This window comes from Zalophus californianus, chromosome 12 (genome assembly GCF_009762305.2).
Source record: "Zalophus californianus isolate mZalCal1 chromosome 12, mZalCal1.pri.v2, whole genome shotgun sequence".
NCBI classification, from domain to species: domain Eukaryota; kingdom Metazoa; phylum Chordata; class Mammalia; order Carnivora; family Otariidae; genus Zalophus; species Zalophus californianus.
The window spans coordinates 101,444,671-101,460,726 of record NC_045606.1 but is presented as its reverse complement, the minus strand read 5'-3'; the positions used below and the strand labels follow the sequence as shown (position 1 = coordinate 101,460,726).

Genomic DNA, 16,056 nt, shown 5'->3' with positions numbered 1-16,056 from the left:
TGAACAGAAGTCCCTGGGTCTCTTCTTATTCGATGATTAGGGCTAATTTTTACCAAATAAATCAAACCCCGAGAGGAAGGGAAAGGTGGGAGGGTGTTTCCTCCTTTACCAAAGGGCTGGAAAGTGGCAAAGTTCATGGAGCTGGAAGTCAGGAGAGACAGAAAGGAAGCGGGCATGGGTGTGGGAGTCCGGCTGGTGGTGTGGATAGACGCGCAGAGGTGCACACCGCCTCTGGGGAGGGGGAGGTCTGAGGGGGGTGCAGGGCAACAGCCTCTGTCCCGTAGGTGGACCAGCTGTCCGGGTTCACCAGGGGCTGAGGATTTCTTGGAATGTGGGACTTTCTGTTTTAAAATCTGATCAGTCCTGGGCAAACCAAGACTTAGCCGGTCACTGTCAGTACTGGCCGAGGATATACTGGTTGCTTGGTTACTAATTTTTGTTTGGAGGCAATTGTGGGCAGGAAAGGGAAGTGAAGGAGTCCTGGGGTGGGGGCAGGAAGTTAGGCCTGGCTAGCAGTGGCATGGATTTGAAGCTCCAGGGTCTCTGTTCTGGGTAGACCTTTACCTAACCCGTTTGTCCTAAGGGAAGGGTAACGCTGAATGAATCCCTGGTTGGGGGGTGGGCCTGAGGAGAGCCCCAGAGAGACACAGACAGCTGAGAAAACAGGCTTTGGCCTTTTAGGCAAAACCACCTGTCTTTGAATGTCTTCTTTCCCCCTGAAACTAGGACTTGCTTAAGGGGCTGAGACTTGGCCCTCCATCTTTGTACCCTGGTCACCCGTGTGCCTGGTACACAGTGGACGTCTAGTACGTGTTTGTCGGATTAAACCCAGCCGAGAGAGCACGTGTTTGGTGTCCGGCTCTACTTTAAGGGTTATGAGTATTTACAGAAAGATTGTCATAATATTGTCTTAAGATATCACAGAGGACACAAATCATACAAAGTATTAATAATTAGAGAGTAAGAGAAAGTGAATTCGTTGAAGCGTGTTGTATTTGGGTTCAGGGCCGTCTCAGGGGCCCAGACAGCATCACAGGGGGATACGCCAAGAAAACCACGTTTCCAGCCACAGCAAGTTTATGAGCTGAGCTTCTGCAGGGGGAAGGGGGAGGCTCCCAAGAAAGACAGGAGGAGGGATGGTGACAGTGAGTGCCAGCTCGGTGACGCTGGGCTAACAAATGACCCTAAGTCTCCGTGGCGAGCAATGACGGGTTTATTTCTCTCCCAGTCAGTGTGTCCTGTGCTGTAGGAGCCGTCCCTAAGTCCTTGCTGCCAGAGGGGTGAGAGATGGTGTGTTAGAACACAGGAGAGCTTCCAAACCTCCCCTTGGGAAGCGGCACACATGCTTCCTGGGAAGAGCCTGCTGCGTGGCCTGGCCTGACGTCAGGGCTGGGGGTGTGGGGCAGGGATGTCTGTCAGAGGGCAGGGCCCACCCGGGCCACTGGGGTCTCATGACAATTCAGAGAACGCTGCCCACCCGCAGCTCCCGAGTGACCACTGTCTCTCCTATCAGCCTCGGCCGAGGACTTCGTGGGGTCGTCTGCCGTGCCTTGCACACACCTGGGTGTTAGACCGGTCTGCACAGCCCAAGTACATCTCTGTCTTCTCAGAATGTGGATGTCAGGAGACAGGCAGAACGACACAGAGCAACGTGCAGCCCGAGTTGGGACCTTTGACCTGAGCCAGTTATGAAGCCTTCTAAGTCATTATGAACATTCTGGACCGAGAGCGATTGACTGCACTGCCCGTGAGCATCCGAAGGCCACTCGATTGCTTTTTAGTTTGCTTTGATTCAAAACCCGATGCCTTCGTAAAGGGAAAGCTCCAATTCCTGACTTCATATCACCCTTCTCAAAAGCATCTCCGATTTTGAGGACAGATGTTGCCGTGAACCACAGTGTTATTTCCCTGCCTTTACCATGTGGTGCTGGTTCTTAATTAGGGTGCATTTAGGCCCCCTGAACCCCTGTTCTCAGCCCTGGAAATTCTGAGGGAGTAGCTCTCCAGACGGATCTGGGCATCAGTGTTTTGATGAAATAGTGCCCCCCGGGGCTTCTGATGGTCCCTCCAGGTTTGGAGCATCAGACGAAGGATTTCACCAGGAGCTGACTTGACCTCCCTTCCAGCTCCCACCCACTAGAATGGCTTTGGGCCTGCCTCTGGGCCTAGCCCTGGTGGAGGACCCCAGGATTAGGCTGAGGAAGCTGGAGAAGCAGACTGAGGGTGTCGTTTATTGCCCCCTCCCTCCCCAGCCTCTGACGTGGCTGAGTTGTGAAGCTTCTGGGGCAGGTGAGGCAACTGCTAGTCTGATGGTCCCAGACTCCATCTCCTCCGGTTCACGGCAGAGGGCCCTGTGCTCACTGCCACCGTGCCTGGTACATGGTGAGTGCTCACAGATCACTGTGGGGAGACAGCGAAGAGGTCCCCATCACAGAGCTTGTGCTTAGCCCCGCCCCCCCGACACACACATGCTCCCTAGCAAGTGGGTGATGAGCTGGTCACAGACGTATGGATGGTGGTCAGGTTCCTTCTGAGACAGGGCAGCAGATGAGACGTCTCTGGAAACGAGAATGTCTTTAGGGGCCCCTGGGTGGCTCCGGTGGTTAAGCGTCTGCCTTCAGCTCAGGTCATGGTCCCGGGGTCCTGGGATCGTGCCCCACATCGGGCTCTCTGCTCTGGGGGAGCCTGCTTCTCCCTCCCCCGCTGCTGCTCCCCCTGCTTGTGCTCTCTTTCTCTCAAATAAATAAATAAAATCTAAAACAAAAATCAAAAAAACCTGAGAATATATTTAGAAGCTGATAGTGAGGAAGGGGCCAGAAGAATTGAATCAAAACAGTAATGATTTGTGTGCAGAACCCAGCATTGGGCCACCTGACATAAAACTCTTTTTCATCGAGTACTAGGAAAGCTCAGCAATTTGGGGAATTCCGTGGAAGGGCCCATGAGGCCCTACCTGCCCAGTACCCCAGTGCCATCTCTGCAGTAAATGGCAACTTTAATAAAGTGGCAACGAGTCTTCAAGGCATGAGAAGGGGATTAACAGTGAACAGAACCAGTGTTGGCAGGCCCACATCCCCAGGCCCCGCGAAGCTACAGCCCCCCGCAGACCGGGGGGGACTCTGGGTCAGACAGGCGAAGAAACACACTTAAGGGCACAGAGCGATTCAGACTCTGATCCTCAAGCCAGCGGGTTTCCCCTGTAAGGTACTGACTCATGTTTACATACCCAGGCTTATTCCAGTTAAGAAAGTAAGAACCCACTCACAAAAGACCACATGGTGAATTATTCCATTTATAGGAAATGTCCAAATCAGGCAAGTCTGCAGACACAGAAAGCAGCTCAGTGGTTGCAGGGGGGCTGGGGAGCTCCCAGGGGAATGGAAGTGATGGCTAACGGGCATGGGGTTCCTTTCTGGGCTGATGAAAATGTCCTAAAATTCGTTGTAGCGATGGCTGCGTAGCCCTGTGAATATACTAAAAAGTAATCATGGACTTTAAATGGGTGAACTCATGGTGACTAAGTTGTGAATTCTGTCTTAATGAAGTTGTTGAAACTTGAAGGGGAAAAAAAAGCACGTGTGTCAGTTTCCAGGGGTAGTTGTAACAGAGCCTCACACACCGGGGGGCTTGGAGCTACAGAAATGGATCACGTCACAGCTCTGGGGTCACGCGTCTGAAATGCAGGTGTGGGCAGGGCTGTGCTCCCTGATGGCCCTTGGGGGATCTGTTCCAGGCCTCTCTCTTCGGTTCCTAGGCGGCTGTCTTCCCTGTGGCTCTTCCCTCTCTGTGTGTCTATGTCTGGGTCCAAATTTCCGCTTTTTATAAGGGCACCAGTCATATTGGACCAGGGCCACCCTAGTGCCCTCACTGTAAGATCACCTCTGTAAAGACCCTCTTGGCAAACAAGGTCACATTCAGAGGTATTGGGGCACTAGGGTTAGGGCACAAGTTGACCCACGACAGCAAGGAAGGGTACAGTGCATTCTCCTTTTAAAACTGTTAAAATGTTTAAAAAGTTTTAGTTGAAGTTTTAGTGTTCATTCAATTTTCAGAAAAGTTCATGGAGATGGAATTCAACAAACCCGGAGACGTGAACCTTCCTGTTCTTCCATCTTTGGGGGGATGTCTGCAGGCAGGCGCTGTACCGGGACCACGCCTGGCTGCGTGGGAGGCCTGACTGCACCCCTGCCCGGGGAACCGGCTCAGGCCTTGAGCTCCTGCCCGAGGCGGCGCGAGGTCAGGGAGCAGGCTCAGCAGCTGAGGTGCATTCCTCCTGCTGTGGGCGTGGGAGGGGAAGGGGATGATGGGAGTGGAAAACCAGGTTTCTCTGAGGTGTCCTGGGGACACTTAGATGTCCACAGTGATGCCCCATGCTTGGCAGAGGCTCCACTCCCCCAAGGCTGATGCATGCGGGAGGGTTGTTTTTTTTAAATCAGGGCTGACATTTTTCTGTTGTGGACTCATTGTTCTCCCAGTCCCCAAGAGCCATTTATTTGTGAGAAAGAAGGAAGCCTGACCGCGTGGTGTGGCTCACCCCCCCCCCCCCCAGCACCAACTGGGGTGGCTGGTCGCATCGTACCGGCCCACTCCCTGGTCCCCAGCTCAGAGCCTTCAGCCCAAAGGGACCTGTCCTCTCTGAGCACACTGGACACCTGTCTGTTAAGCTCATCATATGGGCATGTTCTGCAGCTCCGTGCCTTGTTCCGCCCCCCCCCCCCCCCGCCCCCCGTGGGAGTCCAAAGCTTCTCTAGGGCAGAGCCTGTGTCCAGTTCCTGTGTGGCTCCAGCAGGGGAAGGCTCCCCGAACCCTGGTCAGTGGGTCCGGTCAAGGAGGTGGTGGTGGTATCCAAACCCTTCTCCAGGCCCTGCTGCCCCTTCTGTTGCTAGGGGCTTCTGTTGGACATCCCCAGTTCTGCTCCTACCCCAGACCTGCCCCAGAGGTGATTGCAGGCGTGTGTTTCCAGAACTCTCTGTTGATTACCTTTCGCCACTTCCTACTTTACCCTAAGGTTCAGTCTCTGAGGCTCTGTCTCCAATGGCAATTATTGTAGCATGAGATGCCAAGTAGGGCTCCTTTAACACCTGAGTCAGATGTCATTAAAATGGACTATACTGCCTCCCAGGCTGTTGGTTCCCATCAGCTCCCAGGCCCTGTTCACCCCCTTAAGACTCAGAGCCAGCGCCCACACAGCCCATGATATGCGCCAGGCTGTGTCTCTGTCTGTATTTCGAATACAGATATGTGTATGCGCACACGTGTGCCTCTCTCTATATACATCACATACGGCAACCCTGTGGGGTAGGTATGGTTATCGTTAATCCCATTTTACAGAAGAGGAAATTGAGGCACGGAAAGGTTCGGTGCTTATCCAAGGTCACAGTGCTAGTAAATGGCAGAACTGGAGTTGGAATGCGCAGAAAAGTAACGTCCATTTAAAAGGACACGTGAAGACTCTTACCCTTCACGGTCTGCTCAGGAAGATGCATCCAGCCTGAGAGAGGACATACCTTGGGGCATGGTGATAGAGGGCAATTTGGAGGAAAAATTGTTTTATGCCCCAGTGTGATTTGTGTTGGTTTCAATTAAATCGGGAAGACTGGTGCGTGTTAGGCAGAGGCCTGCCTTCTGCCACCTGGGCAGCCCGGAGCCTTCTGTTCAGCGGTGCCTTTGCGGTGGTTTTAGGTCACAGACGTTCAGAACTGGAGCACCTGCCTGACATGACCAAGCTCGGCCCCTCAGCGTTCAGCTGTGGATGTGCCGAGCCTGGCTTTGGGCTTAGAGAGAAGATCTGGTGGCTGTGAGCCTTCCTTTGGCAGAGTGTCCGGGGGCAGGAGAGCGAGCATGTACTGGGGAGCCTTACAAATTCAAGGACTGTCCCACACCTCTTTTTCTTAACCTGCTCCTACTTACCACTCAAACCCTCAGCCTCAACCTTACTCTTTTCAGGAAGCTCTTTTTTACGACTTTCTTCCAAAGTAGCCACTGATGGAAACTTCTAGGGAGGCTGCTGTCTGAACCGCATCAACCTTCAGCTTGCTTGTTCCTTGTCTCCGTGACTTTCCCCCCAGCCAGGACTCAATTCCCCGAGGTCGAGGGTCTCTGTCTTCAGCTTCTCCTGTGTCCTGTGGTTGGGGGCTCCGTGAGTGTTTCTCGGTAGGAGAGGGACCCCCCAAGAGGTGTGGAGCAAGAACCGTGAGGGACCGTGGGTGCAGACCAAGGGAACATGGTGTTAAGGGAGAGGCCCATCCTGTTCTTAACGACAAAACGAGAGAGGAAAATGGAGGCTTCCCAAGTGCCAAGGGGTTTCTGTTGAAGGTGTGGACACTGCATCCCAGATGGTGGGCTCCCACCTCTTGGGTCTGAGGAGCGTTCTCCTTGGCTGGCTGGTGGTCCTGGATAAGACGGAGACTGTGCAGTGTTCAAAACAGTGTGTACTCCCCCCAGAGCCATGGGTGGGCCCTAGAAGCTGACACGATGGACGCCGGAGGAACCGGGGCAGGGGGCATGAGAGAGTCTTTGTGGGGCTGGGGGTGGGCTCAGAGAAGAACCTGAGAGGAGGAGAGGTCCATGTGTGCTTTGGCAGGCAAACCGCTAAGCATGCGTGTGTGCGTGCGTGTGAGTGTGCACACATGTGTCTTATTTACCCTCGATCCGCCAGTACACCCTCAGTGTGCATCACCATTTTGGCTGCCGGCACAGATGGCAAATCCTTCCCCTTCTACCATCTGTTCTCTGTACCTTCCACACCTGGGACTTGTTCAGACTCAGTCTGGAGAGGTCAGCACAGGGCCACGGGAACAAGCCTGGTGAGCTTTCTGGCAGGCAGAGCCAAGCCCTTCCTTGTCAGTTCTGGGGCCAAGATCCTGGCCCCCTCAGCACCCAGCTGCATGGCCTGGGGGGCAGGTCACTTCCCAGTTGGTCGCCTGGGATTTAGGGCTTCTATACTCACTGGCTTAGCTGAGAGCTGCAACTCCACAACGGGGGAGGTGGTGGGCTCCAACTCATGCTCCCCCGGTCTGCACACAGAGCGCTTCTGGAGGCGGGGAGCGGGGGGCTCAGGACCTGCTCCGCAGTCAGCCTGGGGGGAGACTGAGAGCCATCTCCACACGAGCAGCTCCACGAAGTTGTCTTAAGTCTCTGGAAGACCTTTGAGAGTCCAGAACTTGGTTGTGAAAGATGGAGAGATGGTTACTGTTTGAGGGATTGGGTTTGGTTCTGGTTCCTCTCCATGGAAACCAGGGCATGAGAGCTCAAGGGCTGCACGTGAGCTTATGGTCCAGGAGTTGCCGAGCTGCTAGTTCTGCTCGGCCGGCGGGGTCCCGTGAGGGGCTGCTGCGCACACAAGCCCGAGCCGGCAAACATCCGGGTGCTTTGGTACGTCGTGATGGCCTCCAGGACTGGAGGTGAGTACGGCCGCGTGTCCCCCCTCCACCCCACACCCCGACAGCCTTGGTACCAGGTGGTATATTACAATGAAAGGAAATCTCAGACCGGAGTTTGCCAAACCCCCACAGACAATTTTATTTCATCTATTTGTTTATTTATTTTAAGATTTATTTATTTTTATGTAAATTCAATTCACATATAATGTATTGTTGGTTTCAGAGGTAGAGGTCAGTGATTCATCAGTCTTATATAATACCCAGTGCTCATTAATTACATCACATGCCCTCCTTAATGCCCCCCCCCGGTTACCCCACCCCCCTACCCCACTCCCCTCCATTGGTTCCCAGTGATTAAGAGTCTCTTACAGTTTGTCCCTCTCTCTGATCCCACAGACGATTTTAGACGAGTACAACCTATTCCTGTAGCTCAGAGGAAGTCTTGCGGCTGCCGTGGGCAGATTCACTAGCTGATTTATCCAGAGGTGCTGGCGCCCCGTGCCGTCCTTACTGAGCCAGCCTGACCTAGCACGCACCTACCTCGAACACCACTCACTCCACTGAGAGAAAAGAGCTCTGACCTTTCTTGAGCTGATTCACAAGTCTTCTGGTATAGATTTTAGTAAGGATGGTGGATGTGCTGAATCGTCCTCTTTGTCATCTTGATTCTTAATTGGAATATTCTAGAAGCTACCAAACTGCCCCTAACATATTGCAGAGTGCGAATAGATGCAGGAAGGCTGGCCTCAGGCTGTAGGAGTGGAATCCCAAAGTGAAGTGCCGCAGCCATCAGCATCCCTGCTTCACCCAGTACGTCTCAGACGCTGTTTCCGACAGATGGCTAAGCCAACACCATGCTAACACCAAGCCATGCCCTCTCTTCCGGGCTGCCGAGCTCCCGACTGAAATACACGTGCAGCCAGTGCAGCTAGGAGCTGGGCACTGGGCCCAGGGAACCCTCTGGGTTCAGTGTCTCTGGCTTCCCCGTGCACAGATCCGGCAGCCTCAGGATCGCTGCCGGAAATGCAGGGCCAGCACCGGCCACCTACAAAAGGAGGGAGATAAGGCTTTGCTGAGCAGCTGCTGTTGGTCTGCAGGTTTCTGCGAGTCGCGTGGCACACGGGCTTGGCACCGTGGCCGGTATGGACGTGGGGCTGTGGGTAGTTAGGGCCGTAGCCGCATTCCTGCACTTGGCGCCTCATCACGGGACGAGGTTGGCGTGCAGCGCTTGGCGTTTAGGCTCACGGCTGAAGGTGGCATGGGATTTGGCAAAGGGTATGTTCTGGATTCCTGGGATGCTCAGAAATCGAACCCAGGTCTGTTACCCATGACCGGGGCAGGGGGCACCCTCCTCCTCCTGTGTGACGTGTGTTTCTAGCCTTCTGTGGCTCTTACACGGCTGAGGTAACGCAGGGAACAGTTTGGGACTTTCCTGCCACATTTCCCATGTTAATTGTAGTCTTTTGAAGTCACTGCTGTGATTTGCTGTGATGTCCTTACCCCTCAGTGCATGACTCCATCAGAACACACTTGACACAAATCCGTGCTCGCACGTGGAGGGGCGTCAGAGCCTCCACCTCTGTGCATGAACCTCCACTTGCATTTCAGATTTTCCTTGGGACGGATCCCTAAAAGGGAACTTTCCAACTTCAGGAGTGAGTATATTCTCTTATTTTTAGTTACATAATACACAAGCCTGTGCTACAGAGAAAAACCAGAAGATACAAATAAGCAAAAATAAATAAATAAAAGGGGGTGGGTTTGTGAACCTATTAAAACAGTGTGGAACAGAGCCAGGCTCTGGAGGGGATGCACCTGTGATTGAATCCTGGCGTTGTCACTGCTGTGTTCATAACCTTGGCAACTCAGCCTCTCTGAGCTACCATTTCCTTGTTGATTAAAAAAATATATATATTATTTTACCCATTTACCTGTTGTGCAAGTTGAGATAGTATTTGTCAATACCCAGCACTAAAGTATACTCAAGAAATCAGTTCCAGGAGAGAGGCCGGGTACTAACCTACAGATGTCGGGAAAGTCTGTTGGGAGTAGGGGGGCCCCATGAGGACTCTGGGATGCAAAACTGCAGAGTCGGTAATGTGCAGGCCTGGGGTGCTCACGGGCCCGTGAGGACCCTGGGTGATAGCTTCGTGCAAGCTGGAGCGGTTGGAAGGTTGGGTGGATGTGGTGCTTTGACGTCTGCGTCCTCCCTGCCCCAGGCGGGACCGCCCGCCCTGGGTTAGCCACTCCCTAGAGAGGGTGAATAGCTCACCTGGGAGCCTGCCTTTCAGAGGGACGCAAAACAGCCCGTCCGGAGCACACACGCCCTGACCTCCACTGCGAGAGGTAAGGACATCACAGCAAATCACAGCAGTGACTTCAAAGACTGCAATTAACATGGGAAATGTGGCAGGAAAACCCCAAACTGTTCCCTGCATTACCTCAGCTGTGTAAGAGCCACAGAAGGCTAGAAACACATGTCACACAGGAGGAGGAAGAGGGTGCCCCCCCCACCCCGCCCCCGGCCCAGGAATCCCATCATGGGCCTGGTTTCCTTTACTGCAGAATGTGGCTTTGTTCTGCAGGTAGCATGGACCTAGTGTTCTGGTTTTTTGTTTTATTTTGTTTTTGCTTTGTCTTTTTTTGGTCTGGTGAGGGTGCTAAGGGCAATGCTCAGAAAGCAGTGTTTAGGGAGATTAATTAGGGAGAGGGAGGTGAGTCATAGGGGATGTCCCACAGGCAGGATATTCCCAAGACCAGAGATTGGGCCAACAGTGGTCTTTGGCTGTTACAAATGTCTTTGATCTACAGGGCCTCTCCTCTCCAGGGAGTAGGTGGGAAAGCTCCAAGCCTGAGGAGGAAGTAGGGACGCAGGGTGCAGTGGAGATTTGGGGAGTGGAAATGATGCAGGTGAAAGCAATAACCATATTTGTGGTTGGGAGCTTGCAGGCTGGAGTGGGGTTGTCGATGCTCCTCGATCTCTGATGCATAATGCCAGGTACCCGAAATGTGGGATCACTGGCTGTCAGAACTGCAGAAGGTCACTCACACCCCATAAGTCATCTGCAGGCACTTGTCTCCAAGCGCAGACGGCCTTGGAGCACTTGGGATGGTGAAGCCCATTTCCCTGGCATCTCCAGCCTTTCCAAGCAAGACTAATTAGGCTTTTTCCTCCGGCTTATTTGTATACTTTGGAATAAAGAACAAAATAAAACAAGCCCAGCAAACCCAGCGAACCCAGTTCCAGAACCAGCGGGAGAAAATATTGTGATTGGCTGGGTCTCTGGTGGACCACTAGTCCCAGAGCCAGGGGGCCTGCTGCAGGGTGGTGGCGCGCCACTCATCACGAAATGGCACCAGCTTTTTGCTAAGCCATGAGTTTACACTAGCACGGCCCTCTGGTTCCAGAATTACCCTGTACATCCCAAGTTGCTGCTTATTTTTGTCCAAATGCTTGCTCGTCCTTTATCCCAACAGCAGGCCTGGGAGATGTGCAGAGTGAGTGTTTTCATTAAGATTAGTTTCTTGGAGGAAGACCTGAGATTCAGGGAAATGGTTTGGATCCAAGCTGTTGTCACAGAAGGTCTGTGTTTAGGTCCCAGAGGGCCTGGAGGTCCTTTAGGTAACACGCTGCTCCTTCTACAGGCAAGAAAAGTGTTGTTCTAGGCGACTCTCTCATGTAGGCCTCAACATTCCTGGTGCCCAGAGAGATCCTGGCCCCATGCCCAGTGCCTCTGATCCCTCCTCGGACCTCGGAATGGACCATTGGGTCACAATGACCAACCCATACCCTCTGCGCCGAAAGGAACCTTAAGAAAGCCACAGACTTCTAGCCCTATTAGGAGTTACCCAAAGTCCCAAACTCTTAGTTGCCTTTGGGTTCTTAAGCCTTGGAAGCCATGCAGCGTCCCTTTCTCCCCATGAAGCGTCCTGCATACCTCATCCACAGCTGTGACCCTTTCTTGAACCACAAATCTGCCAGCTAAATCCTGTCATAGGATTAAAGAACAGATTCTTTGAGGAAGATTCCTCCTCTGCTGGCAACCATGAGTTGCTCACTGTCTTTCGAAGCAATTTCTCCACTGCTGAGAGGTTGAAGTCATTAGTAAGTTTAATAGTTAACATTGCAGGGTTCTGAAGTGAGGAACCTCATTTTCTCCTTTTTTTTTTTAAAGATTTTTAAATATATATTTAAGTAATCTCCACACCCAACGTGGGGCTCGAACTCACAACCCTGAGATCAAGGGTCACACACTCTTCCAATTGAGCTGGCCAGGAGCACCCCCCCCCAATTTTCTCCTAATCCAAATTCTTCCCAGCCAGCTTGCACACTCCCCAGGGAAGTGTGTGACAGTGATGTAGGGACGACGTTAGGGTTTGAAGCCGAAGAAAGAATTCTTGAGACGTCTTTGGTGCAGAAAGGTGATTTTATTAAAGCACGGGACGGACCCATGGGCAGAAAGACCTGCCCTGAGGTTGTGAGGAGCGGCCCATTATATACTTTCAAGTTGGGAGGGGTTAGGGGTAGTGTAAGTCTCTAAAGAATTTGAAAGTAAGGTTTCCAGGACCTTGAGAGGGCTAGCTATTGTTGGGAAAAGGTCATTTATTACCATCTAATAAAACCTTTGTCAGGAGATCCTTCAGATATATATCAGCGGGCCATATGCTTGGGGGATGATGGCCAACACATATCTTGGGGAGTTTAGAGATAAAGGAAATTTTTAAAGGAATTCTTAACACGTTAAAGTAGACTTACAGGATCCTGGGTTGCTTTTTGCCCTTAGCAAAGTATTAACATGGAGGCAGTGGAGTCCCTAGAGGAATGTCGCTCCACCTGTTTCAAGGACTTGTCAGTGGGCTGTAGGTTATAAGGAAATTTAATAATTTCCCTCCTGCCTTTGTTTCCCAAATCAAAAGCTACCCAGGATTCGTTTTAATCAGGTATGGTAAGACACGCGGAGACCAAAATGACTGTCGTGAAGCAAGAAGTTGACCATACTCACAGATCCCTAGAAACAGGGGGCTCAGCACGCCGGCGGGACCAGGCGGAAAAGCACGGGGCTGGGTCAGGAGGCACAAGGTGGGAGAGGAGGATGTAAGGCAAGGGCCTTTACTGTGGTTACTGCTGGAAGGCACAGGTGAGGCAGGGCAAGTGGGTTTGGGATTGGCGGGTTTGAACCATTTCAGCGGGCGCTGGGAGCAGCGGCACCGGGAGATGATGGATGAGCGCAGAGGGAGGAGGTCATGGCCTGCGCGCTCTGGATGGGCTGTTTTGCGTCTGAAAGGCGTGCTCCCAGGTGAGCTATTCACCCTCTCTAGGGAGTGGCTAACCCCGGGGCGGGAGGTCCCGCCTGGGTCAGCCAGGCCGCAGATGTCAAAGCATCAGAACTACAGAAGACGTGGTTAATCCAGGGAGGGCCCGTGTTGCCTTCCAGATGCTGCAGGTTGTATGCGCAGGGTGGAGGGCCCGGGTTTCCGATGGGAAGTTCCCCAGCAGAGCCTTTGGGAAGGGCCTCCGCCAGGATTCTCTCCGGAGAGAAAACTGTGTTCTCTGCATTGCAAGGGCAGGGCTTCCCGGGGAGTCCGGGTGGCTGCAGCCGCCACCACGCTGTGTCCTCTAAAACTAACAGGCCTTTGCCTGTGTCGATGGGGACTGAGCAGGGCCTATGCTGGCCTCAGGACCTCGGGCCCGGAGTCCACCGGCTGCTGCATCATCCGCCTCACCTGCCTTCGTTTGTCCTGCTGCCTGTCTTTTTAAGAGACCTGGCTCAGCCCTCTCTCCTGCTCTCTTGCCTGTGTAGTACGGAGTTGCCTCCCCAGCAGCCCCTGGCACAGGTGGTAATGACAGTTGGCAGCAGGCCCGTCACGGAGGGATCTGCCCGCGCTCTGCCTGCGTGTTGAGCAGCACACCCGCTCTAGCCAACAAGACTGTCGCCTGCGCTGTCTCGGGCCAGCTCATGCTGTCTGCCGTCCGCTCGCTGCGCCACTCGGGGGACTGGGAACCCGCCCAGCCCCGGTCCCCATCTGTTGCAGACGCGCAGCGGCGGCAGCAGCTCGGGGAGTGGCCGAACCCTAGAACTCGCCTGTGCTGAGGGGGCTGGGAAACCCCTTCTCTCATGGGCCTCCGGAGCAGGCAGCAGGATTTGTCCAAGCTGGGAGCGCTGTGTCTGCAGCACCAGCATCCTGTGGGCCAGCGTCCTGCAGCCGGGCACCTGCCGTCCGCAGCCGCGGGAGGAGACCTCCTGGACCACTTGGGGCTGAGTAAGCTGACCCCCCCGGAGCCGGATTCCCGAGTGCGTGGTGACAGTGCTTTTCCGTGTGTGCGGCTTTCCCCTTAGGATGCTTTTGTCTCCTCTCTTTGCCAGACTGATGCTACATTGTCGCTTTGTTCTGCGGGGGCTCTTATTAAATTAAACACCCCCAGGTGGAACTTGGTGTTCTTACCCTACCTTGGAGCTATATTTTTTCTCCTTACGTAACTTTTCCTCGGGATTTAAAGAGGATAGTAGTGAAGGTGGTATGTGTGCGGGGGCGTGTTTTTCACTGTTCCCTCTCTGTCTTCTGTCCCTCGCCCGGCTGGCTGCCAGGGAGCTGGAGCTGCCCGCTCCCGCGTGCGGCTCTCCACCCCACCTTCCCACCTTGGCTTAAAGTTCCCCGCTGACATCTTAGGAGAGCTGACATCCTCTGCTTTTCTTCTCCCACTTTCTGAGTCATCACTTATTAAATTTGTCCGGAGCAGAAAAGATCAGGGATGATGTGGGAGCCTGTGGACACCATCCGTGTTGTCCCTCGGAAGGCTCATGACCACATAGTCGACTGGTCTCCTGCCCAATGAGGGTAAGCTTTAGGAGGCATACTTGTTGCTTTTTAACTTAACGGAGAATACACTGAAGAAACAGAAACTGGGAGGGAGTGGGCAGGAAGGGAAAAGGGGAAGACGGGAGAGGTGCTCACCCAGGACTGAGCCAAGGCTTGCCTGTCCTCTGGATGGGAGGAGACGGGTGGAGGCTGAGAACCGGAGTCTCCAGGGCAGCGAGTAGCTTTGCCACTGGAAAGGGCTGGAATTGGAGGCCGTAGGTGCTCTCGCCTCCGCCTCCGCTGACACGGAGGCAGGCTGCTCTGAGCAAGCTGCTGAGTTTTTTTGTTTCCCCCCACGCCCCCTCCCTAAGCCAGGGGCAGCATCAGTCGTGTGTGACCGAAATTCAGCTCAGAGTTTATGACTGATACTTGAGTCCTGCTGACTGGGGGGGACTCAGCGGGGGCGGGGGCAGGAAAATAGAAGAATGAGGCTTGGTTCTGTGCTTCTGGACTTAACAGTCTCGGGGGGAGAGAACAGAATATTAGACGGATCAAGACTTGGGGAACAGTAGAGAATCAAGCACGGGATGGTGGCAAACACCAAGTGCTGAAGGCACGGGGGCTGGTGGTCTGGGGGCAGCTGGGAGGGGGCAGCACGGAGGGCCTGGGGACAGTGGGATGCGGGCTTATGTCTGAGTGCAGGGAGACCCCAAAACATAAGTGGAGGGCCTTGCAGGTGCTGCCAGGTGTGGCTAGGTGAGAGAAGTGTCGGGGCAGATGGGAGGGACGCGAGTGGCCAGCCCAGGAAGCTTCCTAGGGAAGTGATGAACAGCCTGCGGCGAGACTGGACCAGTGCCTGCGCGCCCGTCCGCCTCTCGGCCCCGTTGACTGCTAACTCTGAGAACAGCCCAGCTCACTTCCTGACCCGAGCGGAGAGTAGTGCCGCCCCTCGCCTCTCCTCCACTTCTGTAGTTTGCACAGGAACTTCCGAGGGCTGGAAGAATCTTAGGTGGGGTTTTTTTGTTTGTTTTTGGTTGATTGTTTTAGCCCAAAGTGAGGCCTAGAAGACAGGCATTGACTCCTTTTTATGCAAGAGGACACTGAATGTAACATTCATTCAGCAGGGGTCATTGAAAAATCTAGGCTTCTTGCCTCACCTACAGTCACAGCATTGAACTGGGAAGAGAAACTGGGTGCCCCAAGGCCCAGTCTGGACTTCGCTGATGAGGCAGTAATGGGGAGGAGGAAGGCGGATAGATTGAGAATGGCTGGGTGGATGTCCCCCCTCATCATGGACTTCTCCTGAGCTCTCGTTCCCAGGCCAGTTTTAAGGTCAATCCTTTACTGAGACAGACTCTTGAGTGCTATGTGTCAGGCAGTGGCCATCCAAGATGAACATGATGCTTGGTCTTGACCTCATCCGTCAATAGTACTGGACAGCCGGGGATCCCGGAAAATGGACGTTCTAATTTTGCATACTGATTTCAGCTCAGCTGTTAACTAATAGAATCCTTCTTGGATTTTTCCAGCCTCTTCACTGTTCTTTTTCAAACCATATAGTTTTTTCTTCCTTTAAAAAAAGTGTTGCAGTCTGTCCTCCCACAGGATGCCCACACTGAAGGGTCTTGACCCGTACCTTCTAGCAAACCCCCTTAGTATTCCCTCATACGCAGCCTGTGGACTAAGATGGGTTCATGTTTATACTTTCTGTTCTGTGCATTATTTTGTATTGTGTTCAGTTAGTTCTTGTAGGTGCATTCATTCAATGGGTAATTCCCTATGGTCAGTTAGGGTTTTCATTTCTTAAAGGGATTTGTCTCCATATCACCTGCTGTTTGCCCTTTATGCTTGGTAAATATTTATTGACTTTGTATTA

At 53.3% G+C, this 16,056-nt stretch overlaps 1 protein-coding gene across 8 annotated transcripts in view; it reads left to right on the top strand.

The window, feature by feature from the left end:
* PRKAG2 (protein kinase AMP-activated non-catalytic subunit gamma 2) overlaps positions 1–16,056 on the top strand; it is a 254,783-nt gene that overhangs the window by 33,853 nt on the left and 204,874 nt on the right. Inside the window, exon 1 of one of the 8 annotated variants that reach the window (XM_027574193.1) lies at positions 13,434–13,675. The exons of 2 other annotated variants lie outside the window; for them this stretch is intronic. In XM_027574193.1, the coding sequence (XP_027429994.1) occupies positions 13,499–13,675 (177 nt within the window). In that variant the 5' untranslated portion in view covers positions 13,434–13,498. Of the gene's footprint in view, positions 1–13,433; positions 13,676–16,056 lie in introns of those variants that run through there. 5 more of the 8 variants (XR_003516499.1, XM_027574188.1, XM_027574187.1 and 2 more) reach the window with 5 other exon arrangements.